The 26,913-nt window shown below is 39.0% G+C and overlaps 2 protein-coding genes across 2 annotated transcripts; both read left to right on the forward strand.

Annotated features, from left to right (window-relative positions):
- Positions 1-1,524, forward strand: LOC139722705 (uncharacterized). Its single transcript, XM_071633996.1, has one exon. It carries the CDS (start codon positions 1-3, stop codon positions 1,522-1,524), a length of 1,524 nt encoding a protein of 507 aa, XP_071490097.1.
- LOC139722706 (uncharacterized) lies at positions 1,521-26,436 on the forward strand. Its single transcript, XM_071633997.1, has 3 exons — positions 1,521-2,326; positions 9,758-9,824; positions 26,185-26,436. The coding sequence occupies exons 1-3, from the start codon at positions 1,521-1,523 to the stop codon at positions 26,434-26,436; spliced, it is 1,125 nt and encodes a 374-aa protein (XP_071490098.1).
- The last annotated feature ends 477 nt before the right edge of the window (positions 26,437-26,913 follow it).

Consider the following 26,913-nt stretch of genomic DNA (forward strand, 5'->3'; position numbering starts at 1 on the left):
ATGGAAACAGACTCCTTCAAGTTCGAAGTCCAGGTAAAGGAGAAGCCGGCAACAAGGCGTGGGATTTTGTCTGTTGCAAGCTCCCTCTATGACCCTTTGGGTTTCCTCGCCCCATTCGTACTACCAGCTAAGGTACTCCTGCAGAACCTATGCAGACGAGACTTGACTTGGGATGCACAGGTATCACCCGAAGAAGAAAGACGATGGCAAAAGTGGCTGAATTATTTGCCTTTGCTCACGGAGATCCAAATAAGTAGGTGTCTGAAGCCGGAGGGATTCCAGGAAATTGAATCCGCCCAACTCCATCACTTTTGTGATGCGTCTGAAGTTGGATACGCGGCTATGTCCTACTTGCGCCTGGCAAGCAAGTCAGGCGCAGTGCATTGTGCATTTGTCCTAGGGAAGTCAAGATTAGCGCCAACGAAGGTAGTGTCAATCCCAAGATTGGAACTGATGGCTGCTGTCCTTGCAGTGACCATGGACCAATGCATCAAGGGAGAGCTCGAAATCAAGATCGATGAGACTGTCTTTTGGACTGACTCTACTGCTGTCCTACAGTATATACGAAGCGAAAGCAGACGATTCAAGACATTCGTTGCGAACAGAGTCGCACGAATCCACGCGACCTCCGCTCCTGAGCAATGGAGACATGTCGACACAAAATCAAATCCAGCAGATGATGGATCTCGTGGACTGAAAGCATCCGAGCTTCTGAAAGATCAGCGCTGGATTATCGGACCGGATTTCCTTGCAAAGGAAGAGAAGTTCTGGCCTTCACCTCCAGATGTGCTCGAGGTTCCAAGAAGTGACCCGGAAGTGAAGAAAGAGGTTCTTGTGTTTGCGACTTCTGTAAGAGGTAACATGCAAGACCTCTTCAGCAGATATTCTTCATGGAATAAGTTGAAACGAGCCATGGCGTGCCTTCTCCGGTACAAGAAGTGGCTTCTCGCAAAGGCAAAGGGTGAAGGGAACGGTGACATGAAGTCTTCATTGTCAGCAGAAGAGCTGATAGAAGCGGAGAGAGACATCATCAAAATCATGCAAAAAGGTGTGTTTGGTGATTATCTCGACGGCAAGGAACTGAAAAGCTCTGCTGTGAAAAAGCTGAATCCAATCGTGGTAGACGGTATCGTCCGAATCGGTGGCAGGCTCGGCAATGCTCCTCTTGACTACGATGAGAAACATCCTGTCATCTTGCCTCATGATCATCACGTTACGAGGCTCCTCATTTCACACCATCACCATCTGGTAGGACATTCTGGAGCAGGAATGACGTGGTCTTCCCTGAGAACCAGGTATTGGGTGATAAGAGGAGGAGTTGCAGTGAGGAAGGTTGTAGGAAAATGTTTCAAGTGCAAGAGGAGGAACGCACCGAGAATGGAACAGATGATGGCTGAGCTTCCACTGCACAGAGTCACACCAGACAAGCCCCCCTTCACATACGTAGGAGTCGACTACTTCGGGTCGATTCTGGTGAAACAAGGCCGCAGTAGAGTAAAGAGGTATGTTTGTTCACCTGCATGACCAGCAGAGCAGTTCATGTTGAAGTCGCTCACTCGCTCGATACAGATTCATTCGTCAATGCCTTGAGACGATTCATTGCTAGGAGAGGCAAGCCGGAGAAGATAGTGAGTGACAATGGGACAAATTTCAGGGGCGCCGAACGAGAGTTGCGGGAGAGCTTACAGTCCCTCAACCAGTCCAAGGTGAACAACTACCTCCTAGACCAAGGAATACACTGGTTTTTCAACACCCCAACGGCGAGTCACATGGGTGGGGTGTGGGAAAGAATGGTGAGATCGATTAGAAAGATTCTAGGCAGCCTGCTCGGACAACAGACAGTGTCTGACGAAGTATTGTCTACTGTGCTGGTAGAAATAGAAGGTATTCTAAACTCACGCCCCCTTACTCAGTTGAGTATGGATCCACAGGAGAACGAACCCCTGACCCCCAATCACTTGCTGTTGATGAAACAGAACCCCAGCCTTTCACTCGGCAAGTTTGACAAGGGAGACTGCTATGGAAGGCGCCGGTGGAGACAAGTGCAGTATCTGGCGACGGTCTTCTGGCGGAGATGGCAAGCAGAATACCTTCCTCTGTTACAAGAACGACAGAAATGGTTGATTCCGCGTAGGAACTTGGCTGTAAATGATCTAGTCCTTGTGGCAGATGAACGCGCACCGAGAGGCCAGTGGCCGCTTGAAAAGGTGTCCCAGGTGTACCCGGGTAACGACGGACTAGTCCGCCAGGCGGAAATCAAAGTGGGATCTGTATTTCTTAGGAGACCAATCTCCAAACTCTGTATGCTGAAAGCTGCAGATGACCAGTAGAGTGATAACATTGTCAATGTTGATATTCACAGCTATAAGTGATAGTTTAGCGAGAAGTGAAGTATTGTTTATGTTCGATGTTAAACCATTCAAGTGTTGTCAAAAGTTTAAGTACATCTGTTAAGAATGCCGCCTTTATATGAAGGTAAGAAATGACCTTCCTGTAGTCAGGTCATTGGGGGCCGGTATGTAGCGGCATAAGAAGTTTAGTATTGACAACACTATCCCTCAACAGGTAGACATTAACACCCCCGAAATAGTAGAGCAACCCCAAAACCCAAAACAATGCATGCTCTGTTCAGTACCCTAATTTGCATAGTAGAACACCCAAGCTAATTTGCATAGAGCACATGCCTTCACCCCAAGGCAGCGCACACTCTTTGTTTATAGCAGAGTGAGTTTGGAAGCTTTGAGGACAAGCAGTGTCTTCTAAGAGCAATGAGGAGAGTTATATTTAGTGACCAGGATACGTAGAAGTTGGTAAGTCCAATTCATAATTGATATCCTTCTTTGATTTGTGTATACACATATATTCCTCATTAATTGAGAACAGAGTAAATAAGTTGTTAATAAGTATCCGAATGAGAGTTATTGGTAATCTCTTTGTTTCATGCTCCATGTCGATGTGTAGACATATTCAACCCACACAGTGTAAAATGTATTGAAATCAACTTTCCATGAGTATGAGAAGAATACTTTGGTATACATGTATTACTCAATGTATGATATGTGTTGGAAAGGTGTTGTATTGCTAAGTGTTCCTAGACAGTTTGGAAGACTAACTTATAATGACATATAAAGTAGATGAAGTTGTTTGGAGCATGGATATTCAAAGTGTAGTAATTTGCACTTGTTCACTGTATATAGTGTATATGCCTGTGTGTGTTTTAGGACCCAGAGCATGGCTGGGGGGGGGGGGGGGGGGGAGAGAGAGAGAGAGAGTGGTGGGTGCGGTGCAGCCCCAAGTAGAGATAGTTGCCATGGAGACCACTCCAGAACAGTGATGGTCTGTGTAGTTAGCTGTGCGGTGCACAGGATAGTTTGGTAGAGGGATGTAATCCAGAACCCTGTATAGCTGTAGTTCAATAAGGAAGTTAAGTACTGAAACAAACAAACTGCCCAGTGAAGCTTACGGGCTTGTGCCCATCGTAGTTGTACTATAGCACTGGCAGTGGTAATATAAACAGTGTATTTAATTTGTTCTTTATTCAGCCTGAATGGATATAGGCTTTTACACAATTGCTACAAGTAAGTTATATGCAGTTTGACAGCAGTTTAGAATACTGAAAGATACATGTCATATTCAGACTACATTACATATTTAAAATGCATGTTGCATTAGGTAATTAACAGGTTTGTGATAATATTACTTAAACAGTAATAAGGATAAACAATTGGTGTTGAGCGCAAGTTACATCTAAGTTTGAGCGCTGAGAATATGTTAAATTGGTGTAATTGGTTGAAGTTGATACAAGTGTAATTAATATTTAAATGTTTTTTTTTCTGTATTTTTGTCACAGTGAACCACTTCACTACATTGCACTACACTTCACTACACTTCCCTACACTTCAGTACACTACACGTCGCTTGACATCGCTATACACACATCACACAGATGACATTATGCTGTTGTGAGCTGCATGAGCCGGATAACTGAATAAAGTCACTTAATAGCCAGTGGAAAGCAAAGGACTGCGTCTATGACAAGTGTTATGATTCAGATTCTGACTGTGCGTGTATATGAACAGTGCGTTTGCAACGTTAGAAATCTACAAATGTAGTAAGGTCCTGCAGACGAGGCTACAGTACATATGCGGCAGCTGATTTGCTGTCTACACTCAGTATTATTTTTTTGTGTTCCTTATTTACTTGCGGTTGGAAGTTGAAGTTAAGTAAATAAATGGCAGTTCGTCCGACGTCGGTATCACCTTAACCATTCCTCGTCTCTTGCCTCCTGTTTTACAGAATTATTTTCGTAGCCAGTCTTCTCGTAACAAAGACGGGTTACATGTATATGCGTGTGTGTGTGTGTAATCATTAAGATGATTATGAAAATAATTATATACATATTATTATAACTATCATTATTACATGTATTATGGATTGTTATCATACATGTTTGTCTTTGTGTGTACGTGCGTTCAAGTGTGATTAGCAGACAAATATCATCTGATTTCATTACGCAAAGTTTATTTGGAGCCAGCGTTTAATAAACATTTTACACTTTCTTTCACACGGAAATGAAAGTTTGCTTTGATGACATGAATGTCATGTATACAATCATTAGTTTTGTTGCATCACAACTGGAAATAACAACATTATGATATTAACGTACGAGGGCCTTAAAAAAATGCTTGATTCGGACATGTGCTAATTGAGTTGCATAAGGGTGCCACAAAATAAGATTATCGTCTTGCTAAAATCAAACCTCTCCACACCACAACTCATTGTACGATAGCCTGTAAAGGAGTGCATGTTGGGCACAAGTTGAGAAATATGAAATATGTGTCAGTAAGCACAAGGATTGACATCTCTGCATATGGATGCGTTAAAAGTCATTTTGGCACTGTATGGATATAAACACATCTTTTTTTTCCAACAAATATTGTAGCGGCGACTTATATTTGTCGAAGATGGTCAGAATAATAATTCCGATTCTATAAATGTCCCAAAATAAAGTCCCGCTATGTGTTGAAGAGTATTGTCGAAGGATGCCGAGGGTCACGGAAAAATTACAGTCATGAGGCAGAAATCACGGTTAACTCTTTATGTGCCATGGTGGAAACCCCCTGTGTGCCACGTTATTCTGAGACACGAAGGTAGTCATGCTTTGAGAAAGAATTCTGTTTTTCCAATTTGTATAACTTCTACAAATTTCTGTTAAGATGGGCGTAAGAGTAGGCAAAGTTAAGAGGAATGCCAAGCTCTGTTTCGATATAAATTGTATGGCGACTCTATTTTCAATTTTTTTCTTTTAATGACCAGTTGCTACATTACTATAAAGGCACATTAAACCGTGACAGAAACATAGAATGTACGAGTAAATCTAGTTGGGAACATCGCTTGATAGTCGATCACCACATAGAATGCAAGCCGTATATGAGAGGAACAAAAGCACAAGAAACGCTTTCATTGTGACGCGGGATTAGCAGTAATTAGCGGTTTATCGATCGGTCTTGGCGGCTTTGTTTGTTGAGCAGAATATGCGAAGTTGGCACGCCGTCGACTGAGTCGGAGGCACATAAAGAGTTAAAGAAGTTTATTATGGAGAATCACTCGAACACATTTACGGGGATGGATTTTAGGATGTCTCGCCAGGCATAAGAGGTGCGATACGGTGAAGGACTTAGACTAACTAATACAAAAAGCTAACATGACAGCAGACCATTTCTGGACTGGTTGACTCTTAATCTCTTTCGTTGGTTACTCTCTCACTGTTCAAACACGGGTTTCACTCCAAGCGGACACACTCTTCACTCCATCTCCCAAGCAAGTGAATCTGTTCTTAGATAAGCATAGCGTCTGTCTTATATACCACTTCCTAACAAGCTTCTTTTGTTCTCAAGAGAGAGATATAGAGGACCAGTCATAAAGGTCACGAGAAAGACGTTTATCGCGCTGCGGAGTATATAGGAGAAGGACGTCTTTGCGCACACAGATGAGGAGCTCAAAGTCATAGGCAAGGAGAGATACAAGGACAGGCCTGGAGAAAGTCAAGATAAGAAGCAAGCACAAAGGGCTGAAGGACAGTGAAAGTCGGTGGGGGGAGGGAGCAAGCTGAAAAGACTGAAGGACAGTGAGAGTCAAGGACGTACGGAGCAAGCTGAAAGGCAGTGAGAGGCAAGGGCGAAGGGTAAGGGCAAGGACTCTGAAAGTCAGGACAAGGTTGAACTGAGGAGAGCAAGGCAAGAGTTCTGAAAGACAAGGCAAAGTCAAAGTGAGAAGGGATAAAGCGAAAGTACTGAAGGTGAGAGCAAAGTCAGAGCGAGGGAGGCACAGAATGACATATGAAGATCAGAAGAACAAAGCAAGATGGGCAAAGAGAGAACTCCGCTCTACGCAAAGCAATTGGTATTGGGCTAGCTAAACTAGAAATCTGCAATAGCGGTGGCGAGACATCCTTTACATAGACTAGTACAAAAATCATGAAAGCAATGAAAAACATGTTATGCTATATACATAATGTTGCATCAAATATCTGAACCAAAATGCGTGACACTTTTATTCACTTCCAATCAAATGATAACAAAATATACATGAATTTTCTTTGGTTCATGTATTACTGTACAAACACAAGGTAATAATAGATCTTTTAAAGATAAGTGAAATAAAATTGTAGATATACATTTTTCATGTTTCCATAATTATATCAAATAAAATAGCAAGAGCACAGCAATGACCGAAAAAAGTGAAAGTATATATAATTATCTATCAAAATGAAATCCATCCCCGTAGCTATAGCCTCTCTATTCTATCTAACCATAATTATAATAATTAGACTTCTTTACTATACACCACCCCTCAAGAGAGAAAAAAAAGGAATGGAATAAAGAGAAACCCCATTCCGCTCATATATAATCATCCATCCTTTCCTTCTCACCGTACCCATTACAATTTTACTATTATACCACAACACACACACTCCCTTCTAAAACGCACACACACTCACACAGTGGGAAAGTAGGTATTTCTACAAGCATGCCTACTCTATATAAACGATTATGTATCACTGTGAAGAGTATGACGACAATGGCAATATATACCACAACCATTAAAAATGTATAAGAATTAAGTAATGGTTCATCTTATTTTCAAAGACATAAAATAACGAATTATGAATGAGTCTCTGAAAAATGACAATCCCAAATGCGTTCATTTCCGTTTAGCAATAGAGGATACTCATTTTTTTTTTATTCTTCACAGTGCATCATCAATGCTGCGTAGATCGGATGAAAATCTAAGGTGGGCACCGATGTACTATGTAATTAAACCCAGGCTGTCATATGACGTTAGAAGATAGTGTACAATAATGATAGAAATATACACAATGTAGCTCCAAAAAAAAAAATGGACCAAAAATGAACGGCTCCGTAAGAGACAAAAGAAAATGGTGATAATGTAGAAATGCAAATGAAAAATAAGGAAATAACTTTCTCTGTTTGGGCAAAATAATTATGTGCCCTACGTCTTAATACCAAGATTCCTTTGTGTGTGTGTGTTTGTGGGGGGGGGGGTCCTTTTTCGTTTATAGAGTAAAATGCTTATAATGCTCTTTAAGTGTAGTAATGACGGCAAGAAATGTATACTGCCATCAGTTGACTGCAAAACTTCAGTTCGTTATTTTGAATATCAAACCTTTCAAGGTCACACAGCGTAATGTGCACCTGTATGGGACGCCATTTCGTTCCCATGTCTCTTTGCTGCACTGTGAACGGACTATCGGTTTAAAAGGATCGTAGACAGGTAAGAAGTCTACTTACTTCTTTTAGCATAGTTACAGGTGTGATTATGACTAGCTCTCAAATCACCCCTATATGTAGCAAATGCTAATATAGGACTTACTTTTACCCGAAGTTTTATGCCCAACCCTCGTGTCACAAGCGGTTTTGCTGGAGCATGTAATCTGCCAAGGCGCCTTACCAAGATTCCTTTGTGTGTGTGTGTGGGGGGGGGGGGGGTCCTTTTTCGTTTATAGAGTAAAAAATGCTTATAATGCTCTTTAAGTGTAGTAATGACGGCAAGAAATGTATACTGCCATCAGTTGACTGCAAAACTTCAGTTCGTTATTTTGAATATCAAACCTTTCAAGGTCACACAGCGTAATGTGCACCTGTATGGGACGCCATTTCGTTCCCATGTCTCTTTGCTGCACTGTGAACGGACTATCGGTTTAAAAGGATCGTAGACAGGTAAGAAGTCTACTTACTTCTTTTAGCATAGTTACAGGTGTGATTATGACTAGCTCTCAAATCACCCCTATGTAGCAAATGCTAATATAGGACTTACTTTTACCCGAAGTTTTATGCCCAACCCTCGTGTCACAAGCGGTTTTGCTGGAGCATGTAATCTGCCAAGGCGCCTTACCAAGATTCCTTTGTGTGTGTGTGTGTGTGGGGGGGGGGGGGTCCTTTTTCGTTTATAGAGTAAAAAATGCTTATAATGCTCTTTAAGTGTAGTAATGACGGCAAGAAATGTATACTGCCATCAGTTGACTGCAAAACTTCAGTTCGTTATTTTGAATATCAAACCTTTCAAGGTCACACAGCGTAATGTGCACCTGTATGGGACGCCATTTCGTTCCCATGTCTCTTTGCTGCACTGTGAACGGACTATCGGTTTAAAAGGGTCGTAGACAGGTGAGAAGTCTAGTTACTTCTTTTAGCATAGTTACAGGTGTGATTATGACTAGCTCTCAAATCACCCTTATGTAGCAAATGCTAACAAAGGACTTACTTTTACACGAAGTTTTATGCCCAACCCTCGTGTCACAAGCCTCCTCGTTCGTTGACACACTTGCGTACATATTCTTATCTATATTAGAGGTACACGTGGTTTCAATTCTCGGTATCGCCACTACCTAGATGCGGTGCGCAGAGGACCGTTTTAAATGCATTATAGGATAGCTCACGGGATAAACTTGCCCTGGTTTTGACTGCACATACACTCGGATCACACTCTGTCTTTATCCATAGGTATGTTTTTGTTGAAAGGTAATCACTTTCCATCATGTGACCAGCACATTGAAGCCTTGCTGTAGTGAACACTGACTCTAGTGACCGCAAATCAGTAAAACTTATAAACTTTTAACTCTTTTAAGCTGAATTATAGCCAAGAAAAAACAAACAAGAATGACAGCAAAAGACCAGACAAATAACCGAAGAATCCCACAGTGCATTTGTGACAGTATATTGACAGAGTTCTTCAGCTTGCGCAGATTGGCAATACCGAGAATTCCACTTGTCAGTCTTGGGTATTTCTCTCTTTTCTTTTCAATTGCATAAAGAAATTTAGATAAAATACTTTAAAAGTAACAACATACCTTTCCTCAGTTAATTCTAACACCAATAATTATGTTGTATATCAGCATGTATTTGAACGTGTAAAACCCTTTTTTTTTCTTTTGCTTGACAAGTCTTACAAATGGTTTAAGTTTGTCGTGACAACACTTTATATTTCTTTTTTCATGTGTGTAAGTGTGGAGGTTTTCTGAGCGCACTGCAGTTGATATATCACTTTCAGAGTTTGAATATTAATAATTGATGTTTTGACAAAAGAATTAAATGATTTATTACTTCTCAATTTGGGATTTTCCCTGTTGCAAATTGCTTCACCTTTTGGGAAGCACGTAACCTGCACATATGAAAAAAAAAACACACACTGTGGCGTTTTTACTCAATTTTCTTATATGTTTTCCCTTGACACTAAGGCAGGACGTCTGTAACATGAAGGTCGATGTCGAGAATGTCAGCATACGACCCACATTTCCCCAGCAGGTTGGTAACAAATCGGCCAACTTTACTTCCTTAACAAACATAGCTTTAAGAAAACATTTCTCTTCCTTTTTTACTCGGTTTCTTTCTTTTTTTCTGACTCTCATTTGAATGCTCTGATATACTACAATCTAACATACTGTAACATACCTCTGTAAACATACCGCGTTGCTCCTAAATGGTAATGGATTTGTTTTACCAAGGGGAGACAAAGCTTTGGATAGACCATTTTTTATATATTTGTGCATCTCCAGCACTTTATCTCTCTAAATAGCAAAATTAATCAAATTGCAAGGTTATGTGCGCAAACATTTGAATAAATATACTATCATAAAATATACAAGTATAAAGGTCAATGTGTGGCCATTATCAACCACATAATCAAGATAACAAACCACCTTCAGATATAGACTTTGGATTTCATACTCATTAGCGTATACGATACAAGGGGGATTGAGCTGAATGAGGGTGTAGCAATTAACGGTGTCGTTGTAAAACTACGTTTTATCACTGTGGGGTACTCTGTTAATTCACATGAGATGCAGCCATTGACTTTACAAAGCTATTTCAGTTAGAGTTTGGCGATGAATATTTTTCAGCTTTATCCCATGAAGTTGCAAATCCATTTCGGAAAGATGTATTTTATGTCATGTTCCTATTTTGTCGTGCACAAGAATCTGACTTCTTAACTTATCAATTATGGAAAAATAGTTCCATGCATACATTTGGAAATATGTATTTTTCAAATCTTGGCATGAAAAAGGTATCAGGTATATCAACAAGTTGGTTGATAGCAAGGATAATTAGTTAACCCGTGAAGAAAGTGAACGGAAATTTTGTTTGAAACTTAATTACCTGTCATATTACAGTGCCCTTATGGAAAGAACACAGTTTTACCACACTATGTAACACAGTGTGCAACACAGTGTGGCACACAGTGTCGAACACAGTGTGTAACACAGTGTCGGACACATGTGTTTAATATGTGTTTAATATGTGATTTTGGGACGTGTGGTAACACTGTGTATTTACCACAGTGTGAAACACAGCGTCACCACACTGTGCAACATAGCTTTATCACATGGTCCAAAACACATATCGGCCGTAATCTGGCAGAACTGCGTATCTCCTTTAACACATTACGCCAGAAATCGGGTTTAAAGATTCAATGTTACACCTTTCTAAACTGAGATACGATGAGTTGCATTTTTCCTCTTTTCTCGGTCATAATTGGTCTAAAGAATTTATTTCCAGCAAAAAAATGACAATTTGACCTTTTTAAGTAGTAAAAATTACCAATTTTAAAAACTTACGCAGTTCTGCCAGATTAATCGTCGCCAAATTTTTGCGATCGTAATCTGGCATAACTGCGTATCTCTGGTCACGTGCCCGGGTTGATCAGCCAGAACTGCGTAAGTTTTTGGCCATGCGGGGGGTTTTTCAGGCAGAACTGCGTATCTCTAGGAGATACGCAGTTCTGCCTGATAAGCACGTGTTTCATCAGGCAGAACTACGTATCTCTTTTTGTCGTCAACCACGTGCTTATCAGCCAGAACTGCGTATCTCTAGAGATACGCAGTTCTGGCTGATAAACACGTGGTTTATCAACCAGAACTACGTATCTCGGTCTATTTTCTGCGGGTTGTCTATCGTATTTTACCATCCACCCTCTTACTATTCAGCGGATGCAGTGTCAAAACAATGAATATTTTAGATCGAGTACAATTTTTTTGAAATATTTGTATTGTATAAAGTCATCATTATTGATTCACATTTAATTTCATTTTATCCATTCATTTGTATATGGAAAATAACTTGCTTTCCCCAAATGTTGTCAGTCTGTGTTCACGTTTCAGTATTATTTAGCGGCACAAGAAGTACTGCTACATCAAAAGCCTGGCTGCTGCTTGGGTTATTGTCGATCTCATGAAGCATTACATTTGGACTAAGAATAATATTAGACTAGGTTCTAGATGTTAAGCTATATTGTTCATCAAGACTACAGGTATATACTACACTGTAGACCGTCTAGACCGTAGTCTATTCAGGCCTAACGATACACTAGACATCTAGAGACTAGTGCGGTACGTAGGAATCTGCATACGATAGGCCTACTGATCTCATCATTATCCTAGTATTCCTACTCTATGCCCAAAGTAAGAGTAAGCCTAGACCCTTTTGGCTGAAGGCCTAAACTCTATTTAAACTAAAGAATACGAGGAGCTAGGCCTGACTAAAAGTTTATTCACAGCTTTATTAGAAAATAAAAAAATAGACCCTAGTTCTCGTTTGTGTCGACTCCTAGTCCTACTGTAGGCCTTATTGTCACTAACTACTTACAGTACTAACGTTAGGGTAGTAGTGTTCTAACCGTTACTATCTATTTCTACGCAGGCCTATTAAAAACGTACGAGAACTCTCGAACTCTGTCTACTCGATTGTCTAGGTCTATGTAACATCCAGACGTCTATTTTGGGGCGTCATTATAACAGACTAGTAGATCAATGAAAATTAGTTTCTAGATTTTCTAGTCTAGACTCTAGATCTAACGCTAGACTCTAGATATCCAGGTAGGGGCTAAATCTAGCGTTACAGCTAGACTGTTTATTGGGGATCTAGGCCTAGAAGGTACTAATGTTGTAGATCTAAGAACAACATAAAGCCTAACATGCCTATCTACAATGACTAACGGTAAGTCTATAAAGTCTATAGCCTATAATGTCTAGTAGTAGGCCCCTAGTACTAGTAGTAATGTATAGAACACAGATCTAAATCTAAGTTTCAGATCTATTTCTAGGGCTAAATGTTTATAATTTAGCGTTTAACCTGTAGATTCTAGATTCTTCATATTACAGACTTCAAGAATGTCTGGCCGAATCAAATCTAGAAAAATAGAAAACTGAGTAAAGACAGAATAACCGGCGATTCAGCCTAAGTTAAGTAACGGTAGGCCCCAGTAGTCTACTAGTAGTAGGCCCCTACTGCACAATTTACTGGGAGTACCGGTACGGTACCGGTATTAAAAAGTAAACTGTAAAAGTGTTAGTATTGGTCAATTTCTGACGTCTGTAGGATTGGATCGAAAATGCCATCGTTATAGACGGTATCCTAGATATTCATTAAACTTCTCGAGATCAATCCCATAGATCCAAGCCCACTAACCGCTTATTACAATGAAAAATAAAATAAGAAGCTATGGTCAATGGATTACAGATATTGTTGTTCGCGTGACTTACGCTACCGCACAGTACATTGATTTCACGTACACTAACAATGGACAAGTGCTGCAGCAGTACCAAGTAGGCCTAAAGTTGACTGGAGCGTGATGTCAGACAAGATGCAAACTATAACGTTTGTTAGATCTAGAAATGCTCTAGGCTTAAAAAACACTAGATTGTAGCAAAACTTAATAGTAAGGCATACCGCATATTGACCTGTTTTGAAGCCTGCCAGTCTATGAAGGGAAAGAAAGTGGCAATTTCCCCCAAGAGCAACGAGGGTTATTGCTTTAGCGTGACTGTCGTCGTGTACAATACACGTAGCCGCACGACGTGTCTAGCTAGCTAGCTAGCTAGCTAGGCACTGCTAACCTGAACGCGCAGCGCGTTCGTCACTACCAAGGTCGCGCACGCGCGTGTTAAGATATACCATGTCCGTGCGGGATGCAGGAACACCTTGGTCCAAGCGTTGTCGTAAGTCGACTTACGCAGTTCTGCCTGATTAACATCGGAAAATTCATTTCGAATCTCGACTTACGCAGTTCTGCCAGATTAATCGCCCTCTCTCCTCAGGAATTTTGCCAAAATCACTTTCTAAAAATAACTTTCTGTACCGATTCACAACTTATTTTTTGGCCCACTTGAAAGAGCATGAGAAAAAACACACAAAACACTCAAAACCTGAAAATCGACCAAAATCGACTTAGGGAGTTCTGCCAGATTACGGCCGATATTAAAAACACTGTGAATTAAACCACAGTGTCACACACTATGACCACAGGGTTATAACCACATAGTCCATTACACTGTGGTAGTCACCACATATTCCACCACACTATGGTATTCACCACATAGTCTACCACACTGTGGTAGTCACCACATAGTCCTCCACACTATGGTATTCACCACATAGTCTACCACACTGTGGCAGTCACCACATAGTCCACCACAGTACAATGTGGTAGTCACCACATAGTCATCAAATATATCAAATACCACATAGTCATCAGGTGTATCAATATTTGTAATGCATGAAGGCACGGTTACTGAGTAGATAACACTGTTATTGAATATGAAATTACCTTTTCATAACAAAATTTATGACATTGGTATAACATAACATTATTAGACAATAGTTCAAAGGAAATTCCATCACAAATACTTCGAATTTAGAAGTATTTTATGAATTTTCTCAAATTTAGGTTGCTTTTTATAAATATTCATGAGCTATGCAAAGTCTGTACCACAGGAATACCACAGTGTTACCACAGGAATACCACAGTGTCACCACAGTAATACCACAGAAATACCGCATGAAGTATCACTGTATCTCAGCACTCCCACTTGATAGGTAATACTGTAGGAGTATAGGACAGGTTAAGTACTGCTTAACTCAATTGTCATGATTCGCAGCATAACTCACCTATTAATGAGATTCTGGAATATGCATTTTGTTTTGTTTTTTGCTTTTTTTTATATTCCAGTTGGTACTACTGTGTGGTACTGCTGTGTGGTATTGTCCTGTGATAGTCATGTGGTATAGCATGTCACAAAAAAAAAAACACCACAAGAATATCCTGTGACATTTTACTGTAATTAAAGTGTACAAGAAAGCAGTTGTAAACACAGTTTGTATCCATACTACTGAATATTCTCGGCACACTACCAGAATAAATTATTATGTACAAGTAAAAGGCAATGAAGTGACATTTGTACATGATTTTGTGGTTTCGGAAGATGATAGTGATGCCTTTGCTCTCATTAAGTATGTAGAGCATGATGGCCCATTTGTAAAGAATAGAGACAGGGAGAGCCAAGCTGATGCTGTACACATCAGAGTAGTGAAACGTGTGACCAATAGATTGTATGCAATACCTCCTGGTGAAATCTTAGGAAAGCATGTGATTTATGAGAGAAACAGGGAAGTTTTAACATGTCACTTTTTGTTATCTTTCCACAACTACAGATACTCCTAGTGTTATATCATTTCTAGTGTTTAATGTTATGCATCCGTAAACAGTATTAACACAACACTAAGTGTATGATTTATTCATCTGAAGGTTGGATAAATGATATGTATAGGTCATATTCTCACATTAAATGAATCTGTTGTTCCATGCCAGTATTTGAAATCTGAAAGGTTTCAACTGAAATTAGGAAAATGAATAAGTATATAACATTTGCAACTACCGTGTACTTAAAGGGTGTTGTATATTGTCCAGCTTTAAGTTATTGAGGAAGAAAGATTTGCGGTGACACCATGTGTATGTAGTCCTTAATCGGATCGCTGTTTGGCAGAAGAGCCTAGAAAGATGAGAAACGAAGAGGGAAGCGACATATGGGGGTTGTGAGGAGGGCAGAAAATGAAGAGTGGGAGACAGTAATGGGCTAGAGGTTGAAATTGCACTAGTGGAGACGGTAGAGAAAGGAACACAGAGAGTGGTAAGGAAGAATAGTGTGAGAATCAAGTAGGATGTTCGGACATCGTTAGAAGGGGAAAGATGAAATAGAAGGGAAGAGGAAGAGGAAGGAGCTGAATGTTGGAGAATCATGGAGATAGGGGAGAGCAGTAAAGATTCATGAAACCAAGAGAAGAAAAACGAAGTCGGCGAACAGTGTGGCTATGGAATGCGGAATCAATGGAGAAAGGACGAATAATCCCTCGAAGGAAGGGTAAGTAGAGGAGAGATGAGAATATGTTGATAGAAGGGAGATAGAGAGAGAGAGAGAGAGAGAGGCGGGGGGGGGGGACAAAGAAAAAAAGAAGTAGAAAAGAACAAATTGAAATTCAATACGTAAATCAGAGGGAGCTAGTATGGATCCTAGAATGAAATGCTGCTGAGAGGGAGAAAAAAAAAATTGGAAAGGAAAATTGATGACAGTTAAGTCCTGAAAAGGTTCCTGTGGGAGAAAAGCAAAAATAAGAAATCAAAATGAGGTTAAAGTGTAGACCTGAGGAGAGAAGACAAGAGAAATAACCTGTGGAGAAATGTGTAAATTAAATTCGTCAGAAGGACAGTCAACCTGCCCGAAACGTCAAGTTCCTCGGTTCTCCTAGTTATTCTTATAACTAGATTTCTTGCGCTACTTTCACTAGCACCTTAACTCAGTGTTTCATTTCTCTTTCCTCTCTCTCTCTCTCTCTCTTACACTTTTGTCTGTTTCTACGCTACTTATCTTTTCTTTTCTTTTCTGTTCTGTTCTCTTCTTTCTTCTTTTTGTTTTATTTCTTCCTTCCATACAACCCAACGGTCCTTTTCAGGACCACTACTTAATTTACACATTTCTCCACAGGTTATTTCTCTTGTCTTCTCTCCTCAGGTCTACACTTTAACCTCATTTTGATTTCTTATTTTTGCTTTTCTCCCACAGGAACCTTTTCAGGACTTAACTGTCATCAATTTTCCTTTCCAATTTTTTTTTCTCCCTCTCAGCAGCATTTCATTCTAGGATCCATACTAGCTCCCTCTGATTTACGTATTGAATTTCAATTTGTTCTTTTCTACTTCTTTTCTTTGTCCCCCCCCCCCCCCCCGCCTCTCTCTCTCTCTCTCTCTATCTCCCTTCTATCAACATATGTGACCGGCGACAACGGTTTCAGGCAAAAGTCGGGAATTTTGAAAATTCATTTTTTCACTGAATCTCATTGCCCATTTCCTAAGCTTTGCATTTATGTAAAACACTTGTATTCTTCGGCACCATAAGTGGGCATAGAAAGAGAAATAAAATGCACTTTTTAAGTTGTTAGCCTGACAAAATTGCGAGAAAACAGGCTTTGAAGGTTCACCTCTTTCTCAAGGACAATGTCCGAGCGGCGATGCGAGTGGAGAATCATCCATCCGTGCGATGGTGCCAATCGATGTTAAGCTCCTCCTCTAGCAACAACATCGCCTTCTGATTGGTTCACTGAGAGAGTCAAATTTCCCGGGCACCTTCCTCGGAGCTCAGCGTATGGAGCCGATAAACAATGCATTTCGCTCGGGTTTGTTTACCAGTACGTCTTTCAAGATGGCGAATACGATAATTGCACGTATTTTGTACATGTACAATGTACATGTGTATGGTGCACGCATTACGCAATGGCATCCACATGCCATGGCCGTGTGCATGTAACAGGAGTGGTGGCCAATCCACACATTTACAAATCGCGTTTTCATTGTGGTGCCTTTTGAAAGCAGAAAATTGCTAGTGCTGGCAAGGGTCACGCTTCCTGTCTGTTTTGCCTTTACAAGACATGCATAATATGTTGCTTTGTTTGGTGGTGCTCATTAAATTAAAACAAACAAACAAACAAACAAACACGACTTGTTAGTTTGGTGCGATCTTGACGTGTATTATTTGAATATAATTGGTCACATGTGACCGCTCCTTTCCTCTCCTCTATCTTCCATTGAGTCAGTCTGCTGCTGTCATAATTTTTACTACGTGTACAAGTAGACAAATTTGAGAATATTTAGTTTTCTTTTCACACGATTATGTCATGCTACATAATCTTTGATTCACTTCCGTTGTCGAACATTGCGGTAGAATAGTTTGGATAGAAAGCCAAACGAAGAGCACGCACTACAGAGCGAGCGTATATAATCACTACTGCAAGAACAATGGGGCATGTAATCGTGCACGCGTGGACAAAGCATTCGCCAAACGCTGCAACTGGTGTCTCCGAAAGCCGAATTATGTAAATGTATGCGACGCACCAGCCAATCGCATGCGAGACCCTGCGCCGTAGCAACGCTGAGGATATTGGCGCGGCATTCGAAAGAAGCTCGAAACTGACGAGTGCGATCCAACATAGGGTGCTTAAAATTCCATTTTCGATAGGAAAAACTTAGTCTTATGCTTTGAAATTTAGTGTAGATGTAGAAAACATATCAAAGATTCGATTTCTGCAAAAAACCTAAATCGACAAAAATAATGGTGAAAATCTTTGTACCCCGCCTGGGAGGGAATTTGCTCTTGCGACTTTTGCCTGAAACCGTTGTCGCGGGTCACATATTCTCATCTCTCCTCTACTTACCCTTCCTTCGAGGGATTATTCGTCCTTTCTCCATTGATTCCGCATTCCATAGCCACACTGTTCGCCGACTTCGTTTTTCTTCTCTTGGTTTCATGAATCTTTACTGCTCTCCCCTATCTCCATGATTCTCCAACATTCAACTCCTTCCTCTTCCTCTTCCCTTCTATTTCATCTTTCCCCTTCTAACGATGTCCGAACATCCTACTTGATTCTCACACTATTCTTCCTTACCACTCTCTGTGTTCCTTTCTCTACCGTCTCCACTAGTGCAACTTCAACCTCTAGCCCATTACTGTCTCCCACTCTTCACTTTCTGCCCTCCTCACAACCCCCATATGTCGCTTCCCTCTTCGTTTCTCCTCTTTCTAGGCTCTTCTGCCAAACAGCGATCCGATTAAGGACTACATACACATGGTGTCACCGCAAATCTTTCTTCCTCATTTACTTCACCATGCAAACCTTCAAACAACACATTTAAGTTATTGGTTTATTACTTTATTGGATAATCAGACCAGTTAAAAGTGGCTTAACAAACTTGATAAAAATCTCTGGGGAGTTCATGTAGCGGTGAGGTATATTCTTTTAATTTGATACATACATGTACATCTATTAATAAACTACAATATTTGAATCCTTTCACCAAAATGGTAGAATGCTTCCTCCCCCCCCCCAACAAAACCAGAAATAGCCTGGTTTTACAAGGATTAACATGCCATGTGGTAGTACAAGATCTGAAATCCCCTACTGACAATACTAAAGCAAAGTTTAATATACACCACAATGCGGTAAACATGAGTCATTGTGTGTCAAAGTACTAGATGTTTAAAAAAATAGTTTGAGCTTTTGATTGTGAATAACTGAAATCCCATGAAAATATAACTTTCCACAAATTTACACATTAGGTAGCTAATACAGGCATACAATTTTGTTGTATGCTGTTCCCTGCAATATTTTGAAACAGTACACAACAAAATTGTGCGTTATTCAGCGGCTACCATCTGTGTAAATTTGAGGAAAGTTAATTTTCATCATTTTTTAGTTATTCAAAATAAAAAATGTAGCGTCTCTTCCTTAACATCTAGTATGTGGATATTATAGTGTTAAATAGTTCAATAGTTCAATAGTTCAATAGTTTATTTATTTCCATCATCACAAAGAAAAGAAAAGAAAAAGTTGACATAATCCAAAGTGATACAATTTTTTTTTTCATTTCTCTTACACTCGTCCGATGAAGGATTTTTTTTCAATACAATATAAAGTATATTATACACGAATGATGTCGTAAAAAAGGAAACAATGCACTTTGTCATGGCAACAAAAATAGTAAATAATCACAATGATGGAAAACAGTGTTCCACTAAAAAAGCCACGCTTGTAAAACGTGGAACACTGGAACAAAACAACAACAGCACCAATTTGTTATACCAATAAGACATATTCATTTTAAATTCTATATACTATTGTACATTTTACTCATTGATATAATGATGTTGATACTATGAACAATACTTACTAGGATTTTAGGATGCAAACGTATAAACTATGTAACATATCACATTTGTGGCGCAGACACTATGGGGCCAGGTGTGCCAGGAAAATTGAACGGAAAGGAAGATATGCAATCGGCCACAAAAAAAAAACATAACGACGACAACAACAATAACAATAACACAATACACAGAAACAACAGAATTTGAGGAAATGCACTCAGACAGATACTGGACAACGAAGAACGAGGAAAAAGGAGCAGGGAAGAATAGAGAAGGAAAAGGAGAGGGATGGAAAAGGTCTGTGGACACACTATATACAAAATCTCAAGGAAAAGTGAAACATGACGGGTTTTTTCATTGAACAGAATTAACTGGTATATTTAGAAAACAAATATTTTTTGAGTTTATACTTAAATGTAATTAACTCCACAGATTCTTTTAGATCATTATCTAAGCTATTCCAAAATCTGGGTCCGGTATAAACAAATATATTCTGAGTGTGTACAGTTCTAACTAAGGGAAGATGAAATTCTTTAGATTGTCTAGTGGGATAATTATGTACGTGGCTGTTACGATTAAATAAAGAATAAAATATTTTGGGTAGATGATTACAGTTGTAATTGAACATAAATTGACCAAGTTGAAACAAATACAACTCTTTTATTTTCAGAATTTTGTGCTCAAGGAAAAGCTTGTCAGTATGTGCTCGGATATGATGGTTAAAAACGATTCTGAGCGCCATCTTTTGCAGAAGAAAAAGTTTATCTAACAATGTCGAATATGTATTCCCCCAAGCAAGAATTCCGTAATTCAAGTACGGCAATACCAAACTTGAATAAAGCGTAATCAAAGCCGAAGAAGGAAGATAATATTTCAATCTATTCATTATGCCTATGTTACGTGCAATTACTTTACAAATATTGTTTATGTGACACTTCCATGATAACTTATTATCAACACAAACACCTAAGAATTTAATAGACGAAACCTCTTCTAGGGGAGTAGTGTCAAATATAACATTACCTGATAATCTATCTAAAGAATTACTGAAAAACATATACTTTGTCTTCTCAATATTCAGTGACAATTTATTTGAATATATCCATTGTGAGACATTCTTCAGTTCATCATTCACTGTACTAATCAAAGTATTAGGGTCAGGGTGGGAATAAAAAAGATTGGAATCATCCGCGAATAATATGAAAGAGAGTTTATCTGAAGATCTATAAAAATCATTAATGTAAACTATAAATAACAGTGGGCTTAACACATATTGAAATCTGTCAGATAAATAACTCGTAAACCATTGCAAGGCTTTTCCGCGAATACCATAATGGGATAACTTAGAAAGAAGTATACCGTGATTAATCGTATCAAAAGCCTTTGAGAAGTCCAGGAAGATGCCTATTGTATGCGAAAATGTATCAAGTGCATGTGTAATCTTTTCCACAAAGGTAAGTAAAGCGTGGGTGGTGTTGTGATTTTCTCTGAATCCAAATTGAAAATTCGTAAATATATTACTCATACTGAAAAATTTTACAGTTCGGATATATACTATTCTTTCCAAAATTTTAGAAATTGAAGTTAATAACGATATTGGTCTGTAATTATTGACATCATTTTTCTCCCCTTTCTTATATATAGGTATAACTTTGGCAGTCTTCATTTGACTTGGTACAAGCCCAGTACTAAGTGATAGATTAATAATATATACTAAAGGATCTATTATTTGAAGAATTATATTTTTCAACAAATAATTATCGATTCCATCACAACCTGGGCTTTTCCCTTCTTTCAAATTATTAATAATATCAATAACTTCTTCATTATACGTAGGGTCCAAAAATATAGTTTTAGGATTAGGTATATCTAAAAAATCAGAAAACACTTTATTAGATGAAGGGATACTTTGTGATAAATTTTTCCCAATCGATGCAAAAAAAATCATTAAAAATTTCGGCCATACCAGCAGGTACATTGCTTGAGGTATTACCCCACCGTACTTCTGAAATACTAGATGCATCATTAGATGTATTCATAACATCTTTTATTGTTTTCCAAGTATTCTTAATATCATTTTTATATTTCATTATCTGGTTGACGTAAAATTTTCTCTTTTGTAAACGCAATAAATTAGTAAGTGTGTTTTTGTAAGTCACATATTTTTGTCTGTTTTTATCCGTAGGGTTACTCCTGTATTTATAAAACAAATTATTTTTTCTATTAATCGATCTTAAAAGTGATTGGGTTATCCACGGGAGTCTTGGTGTTCTTTTATAAGAACTTTTCCTTGTGCAAAACGGAATATGTTCATCAATTTTAGAAGTGATAGTTTTCATAAAATAATCATAACACAAATCAAGATCGGTATTGTATACAAAAAACCAATCAATATCTTTTAAACTATTTTGCAAATTAATAAGATTATTGGCCGTAATCTTACGACGTCTCTGATGATTATTTTGCCTAGGAGATAACTTAATTGGCACTTGTGTAAAGATTGGATAATGATCAGAGATGTCAGATAAAACAATACCAGACTCGGGAATTGGGAGAATATTACAAAAAATATTATCAATCAAAGTGGCAGATCGGTTAGTAACACGGGTCGGCTTAGAAATTAACGGTAATAAAGAAACAGACATTAAGGTTTCTACAAATTCTTGCGAAATATGTTGGGAGTTACATTTCATAAGATCAATATTGAAATCACCCATTAAATATACATGTTTATTTGTAAAGATAGAGTTCTGCATTAAATTTTGTATATACAACAAAAAATCATTCGGATTCGATCCAGGGGGTCTGTAAACAACTCCAATCAGTATGTTTTTCCCATGCGGGTTAACCATTTCAACAAAAAGAGATTCAACTACATCAGTCATGACATTCAATTCTTCGTGGATAGAATATTCAAATTTGTTGGGGATGTATAAACCAACGCCACCACCCATTCTTTCTTTTCTATTTCTGTACACGAAATCAAAGCCGGATATAGAAAATAAATGACTTATATTGGGAGTCAACCATGTTTCGGTCAGACCTATAACAGAACAGTTATTACCAGAGTTTTCTAAAAATAATCGCAACTTATCAAAATTTCTACTTATGCTTCGTATATTCAAATGAGCTAACAAAAGATTGTCATCATCACTATTCATTACATATTGTTTATACTGATTTACAGTCAGATAAACACATGATGAACTTTGCACAGGATCTTCAGAATCAAAATTATATTCAAATTCTTGTGCTGAAGCATTAAGTTTGTTCGATATGTATGCTTCATATAAGGTGGAAGTTTTGTTTTCCTGCGCGGACGTAAAAGAGCGCCCAACTGTATCATAAAATTCATCATCGTTCACAGAGTTGAAAACAAATGTTGGATTAGCCATAAGTATAAAGAAAATCACACCGGAATCGACAAAAGTTCCACTTAGACCTAGACCTGGAAGAAGAGAAAGAGAAACGCATATACACAAACATGAAACACATACAAGAAACACACACATGAACCATAGACATGAGACACACACAAGACACGAGAAACAACAAGGACGCAGACAAGACATAGCCGATGATATCAAATTGGGCACACACGTCCGTGGCCTGTGTCTGCTCTGCCAATACAAAACGAGGCATAAGCAATAATATCAGCATGGATTTAACAACAGACTGCATTTGAGTGAGGGGGCTCCCTTGATATTCAAAAAATATCATTTTCATACGAGATATATTCACGTGCATAATTCAAACTATCAATATAAATTTTTATAGGTTATTTGGGGATCAGGAGAGAAGGAGAGAGACGAAGGGAGACACGAATAGAACTTTGATGTTTACTGTATGCACCTACACTGTAGTTTCTGATATTAACAGTAAATGCCTATTGGCCATAATAAAACAATAAGTGTCATATCTTCACAAGTCATGATAGACAAACTACGATGTAGAAATCAATTCTGAATATTTGTTCGCTGGGAATGTCATGAAGGAGAAAAATGGAAAAGAAATCAGAGAAGAACAAAGAAAAACAAATAACAAATACAGAACATCTCATAAGAGAGTTTAGACAATAAGCGTATAACTGATTGATACTATCAGCTTTCCCGGATATCATCTCATCGTAAGCTTTCTTCAACCCCATCCCTACCATTACAACACATCAATTAAAGTTAAATTGAAGAGAATGAAACAAATTATCTGCTTAACGTAATAGAAGATTATTCCATATATACATAAGTGTTTATTTTTTTTATATTCATTTCAAGTTTGCAGAGAGAATGAGAGCGAGATGAGATCAGTGAAACAAAAAATGGTATTGACTTTTTTGCTCAATTATTGATCAACATAAGCAGCGTCAATGATATGAAATCAATGATATGAAATCCCACTGTGTAACAACATTATGGACACAGGAGTACACATAAATAAACCACACTGTGTGTTCAGTATGCCAAGTATGTGGAGATGATGCAGGTGAATTATCTGAAACCCACAAAGTGACAACACCGAGCACAGGGTTTACACATAGTTCAATATATACCACACTGTGGTAAGCACAATTTACAGTGTCCGGTATGCCAAGTCTGTGTGGATTATGTGGTAAATGAATGATCTGAAATCCCACAGTGTGACAACACTATCAACATAGGGTTTACACATAGTTCAAAATATACCACACTGTGTCAAACATGATTCACAGTGTGTTCAGTATGTGATCTATGTGGGGATTATGTGTTAAAACACTTAAACTGAAATACCAGACTGTGGTAGCATTATGAACACAGGGTTTACACATAGTTCGATATATACCACACTGTGGTATATCTGTGTCACTCTGTGTTCAGTATGCCAATAATGTGGTACACTATGTGGTCTCAAATCTCACACCGTGACAACGTTGTGACCACATGGTTAGCACATTGTTTACACATAGTCAACTATGTGAACACACTGTCGTAACACTATACCACACTGTGGTATATGTGTGCCACTCTGTGTTCGATATGCCAATTATGTGGTACACTATGTGATCTCAAATACGACACTGTGACAACACTGTGACCACATGGTTAACACATTGTTTACACATAGTGAACTATGTGAACACACTGTGGTAACACTGTGTTTGTTCCATAAGGGTGTATTCGGTAAGTGAGGTAATTAATGTCTGTATGGTGGTCATTTTCAAAGATGTGAACAACATAATATGGTAGATCTGTTATTGCCGTCACATATCAAAATACTACTGGAAGAATTGAAAGAATGTAGATGTGTTGGCTCAGTGAGTAGAGAGGCTACCCTCACAATCGGGAGGTCGTGGGTTCAAACCCCGGCCGCGTCATACCAAAAGACATTAAGATGGGAGTTGCTGCTACCTTGTTTGCCGTTCAACAGTTGAAAAGGTTAGAGCAACGTCGATCTGGCGCTGCTCAGTGGCTGCCGGCATGTTCTAAATGGGAACGACATTTGGATAGTCCTCCTGAAACTGTAAAAATGGAAAAGTACCATATTATTATGATACTTTGTTTCACTCTGGACGCTGGGTTGACATATTTTCAATATAAAACAGTAAACAGAATTTTGTTTTTAAATAAGCAACTGCATGAGATAAAAAAGTAGTGCTAAATGTCCGTTTTGTTAAGGGGAGTCAGAAGATACTTTGCAATTCCTTTATATATGTGTGACTAATAAGTCAATATGGACTGAAACTGAAAAAAAAAAGATAAATGCAAGCTCTAGAGCACAGATAAGGTTTAGTCTTGGTTGAAAAAAAATAAAGAGAAACAACGATATACACTGTTCCATGATTCTGATTAAGCAACAATTGTTCGCACAAATTAATGTTAAAAAACAAAGTCCCTTTAGGTTTAACTCTATGGAACAAAAACAAATAAAAATAAAGATAGTATTATGCAGAAGGGAGATATCATTCTGTATCGGGTACTCTCAATAAGTTCAGTTTGAAGTGGTAGTCATTCCAGCATTTGTTTGTATAAATGTTAACGAAAGAGAAGTAAAAAAAAAAAAAAAACGGTTGAATATTTTTGTGTTGTATTTTGTTGACATTGATAAAATAGATAGTCCATAGAGGGCTGCAAAATGGGGGAAAAATCACATGAGAGTATTGTTTGACATAGATTCATAGGTGTCATCCCACACGACCAACACCCACTAGTCATACGGTCCACGAGATTGACATCAAAAATAGGTTCATGAGTCATACACCCCATGAGTTATACGGCTCGCGAGTCATACAGCCACGAGTTCGACACTACCTTCAAAAGGGTCACGAGACTGACACTAAGCAATAAAGGTTCACGATACCGACAGTACGCGAAGGATGTTCACGAGACCGACACCAGGCAAAGAAAGCTCGCGAGACCGACATGATAAACAGTGCCTTCTATAGGATAATGTCCGTATCAGGACAACTCCCCCGGAGGACTACTCCCACGGAGACTACTCCCACATGACAACTCCTCCCGAGGACCGCTCCCCCGGAGGACGTCTCCCCCGAAGGACCACTCCCCCGGAGGACGTCTCCCCCGGAGGACTACTCCCCCGGAGGACTACTCCCCCGGAGGACTACTCCCCCCGGAGGACTACTCCCCCGATGACAACTCCCCCCGGAGGACTACTCCCCCGATGACTACTCCTCCGGAGGACAACTCCCCCGGAGGACTACTCCCCCGAGGACTACCCCGGAGGACTACTCCCCCGGAGGACTACTCCCCCGGAAGACCACTCCCCCGGAAGACCACTCCCCCGGAGGACCACTCCCCCGGCGGACCACTCCCCCGGACGACAACTCCCCGGGTGATCGATCCCCTGGTCGACCACCCCCACCACTTTTCATGAACGAATTCGATTTAAATTCCTGTTGACGCTGATCTTTCAAGAGTGACAGAGTTAACTTTAAGTTTGTGTGAACGTAACTTAGTTTATCTAGGCTATTCATTTGTTCATTCATTCATTTTTATAATGATAATTGAGCTTCAGCTAAGTACCCGGAATTTAATTTCAGAAAAAATGCAAAAATAGAGGTTCGGCATCATCATTCTGTAAAACTAAGGGGTCACCTCGCAGCAATACCACACAACAAGAAAGTCCTTGTAATGTTATATTTTATTTTCTAAAATACGTTTTTTCCTTCATTTTACATCTAGAGAAGGTTCCACACACCATGCTTTCGTTTGAAGACTTTTACAATGTTAGTTTGAATGTTATCGCATATTTGTCTTTGTGCTTTTGAGACACGTAATAACTTTTCTTCTATTTATTATGATATTACGTTATGAATAATTGATGGCCGGCAAGGAATCAAAGTCGACAAAATAAGAGTCATTGTGGGAGCGACGGAG

Source organism: Diadema antillarum, unplaced genomic scaffold (genome assembly GCF_040938485.1).
Source record: "Diadema antillarum isolate AM-2024a unplaced genomic scaffold, OU_Dant_1.0 scf00000170, whole genome shotgun sequence".
Classification (NCBI taxonomy): Eukaryota; Metazoa; Echinodermata; class Echinoidea; order Diadematoida; family Diadematidae; genus Diadema; species Diadema antillarum.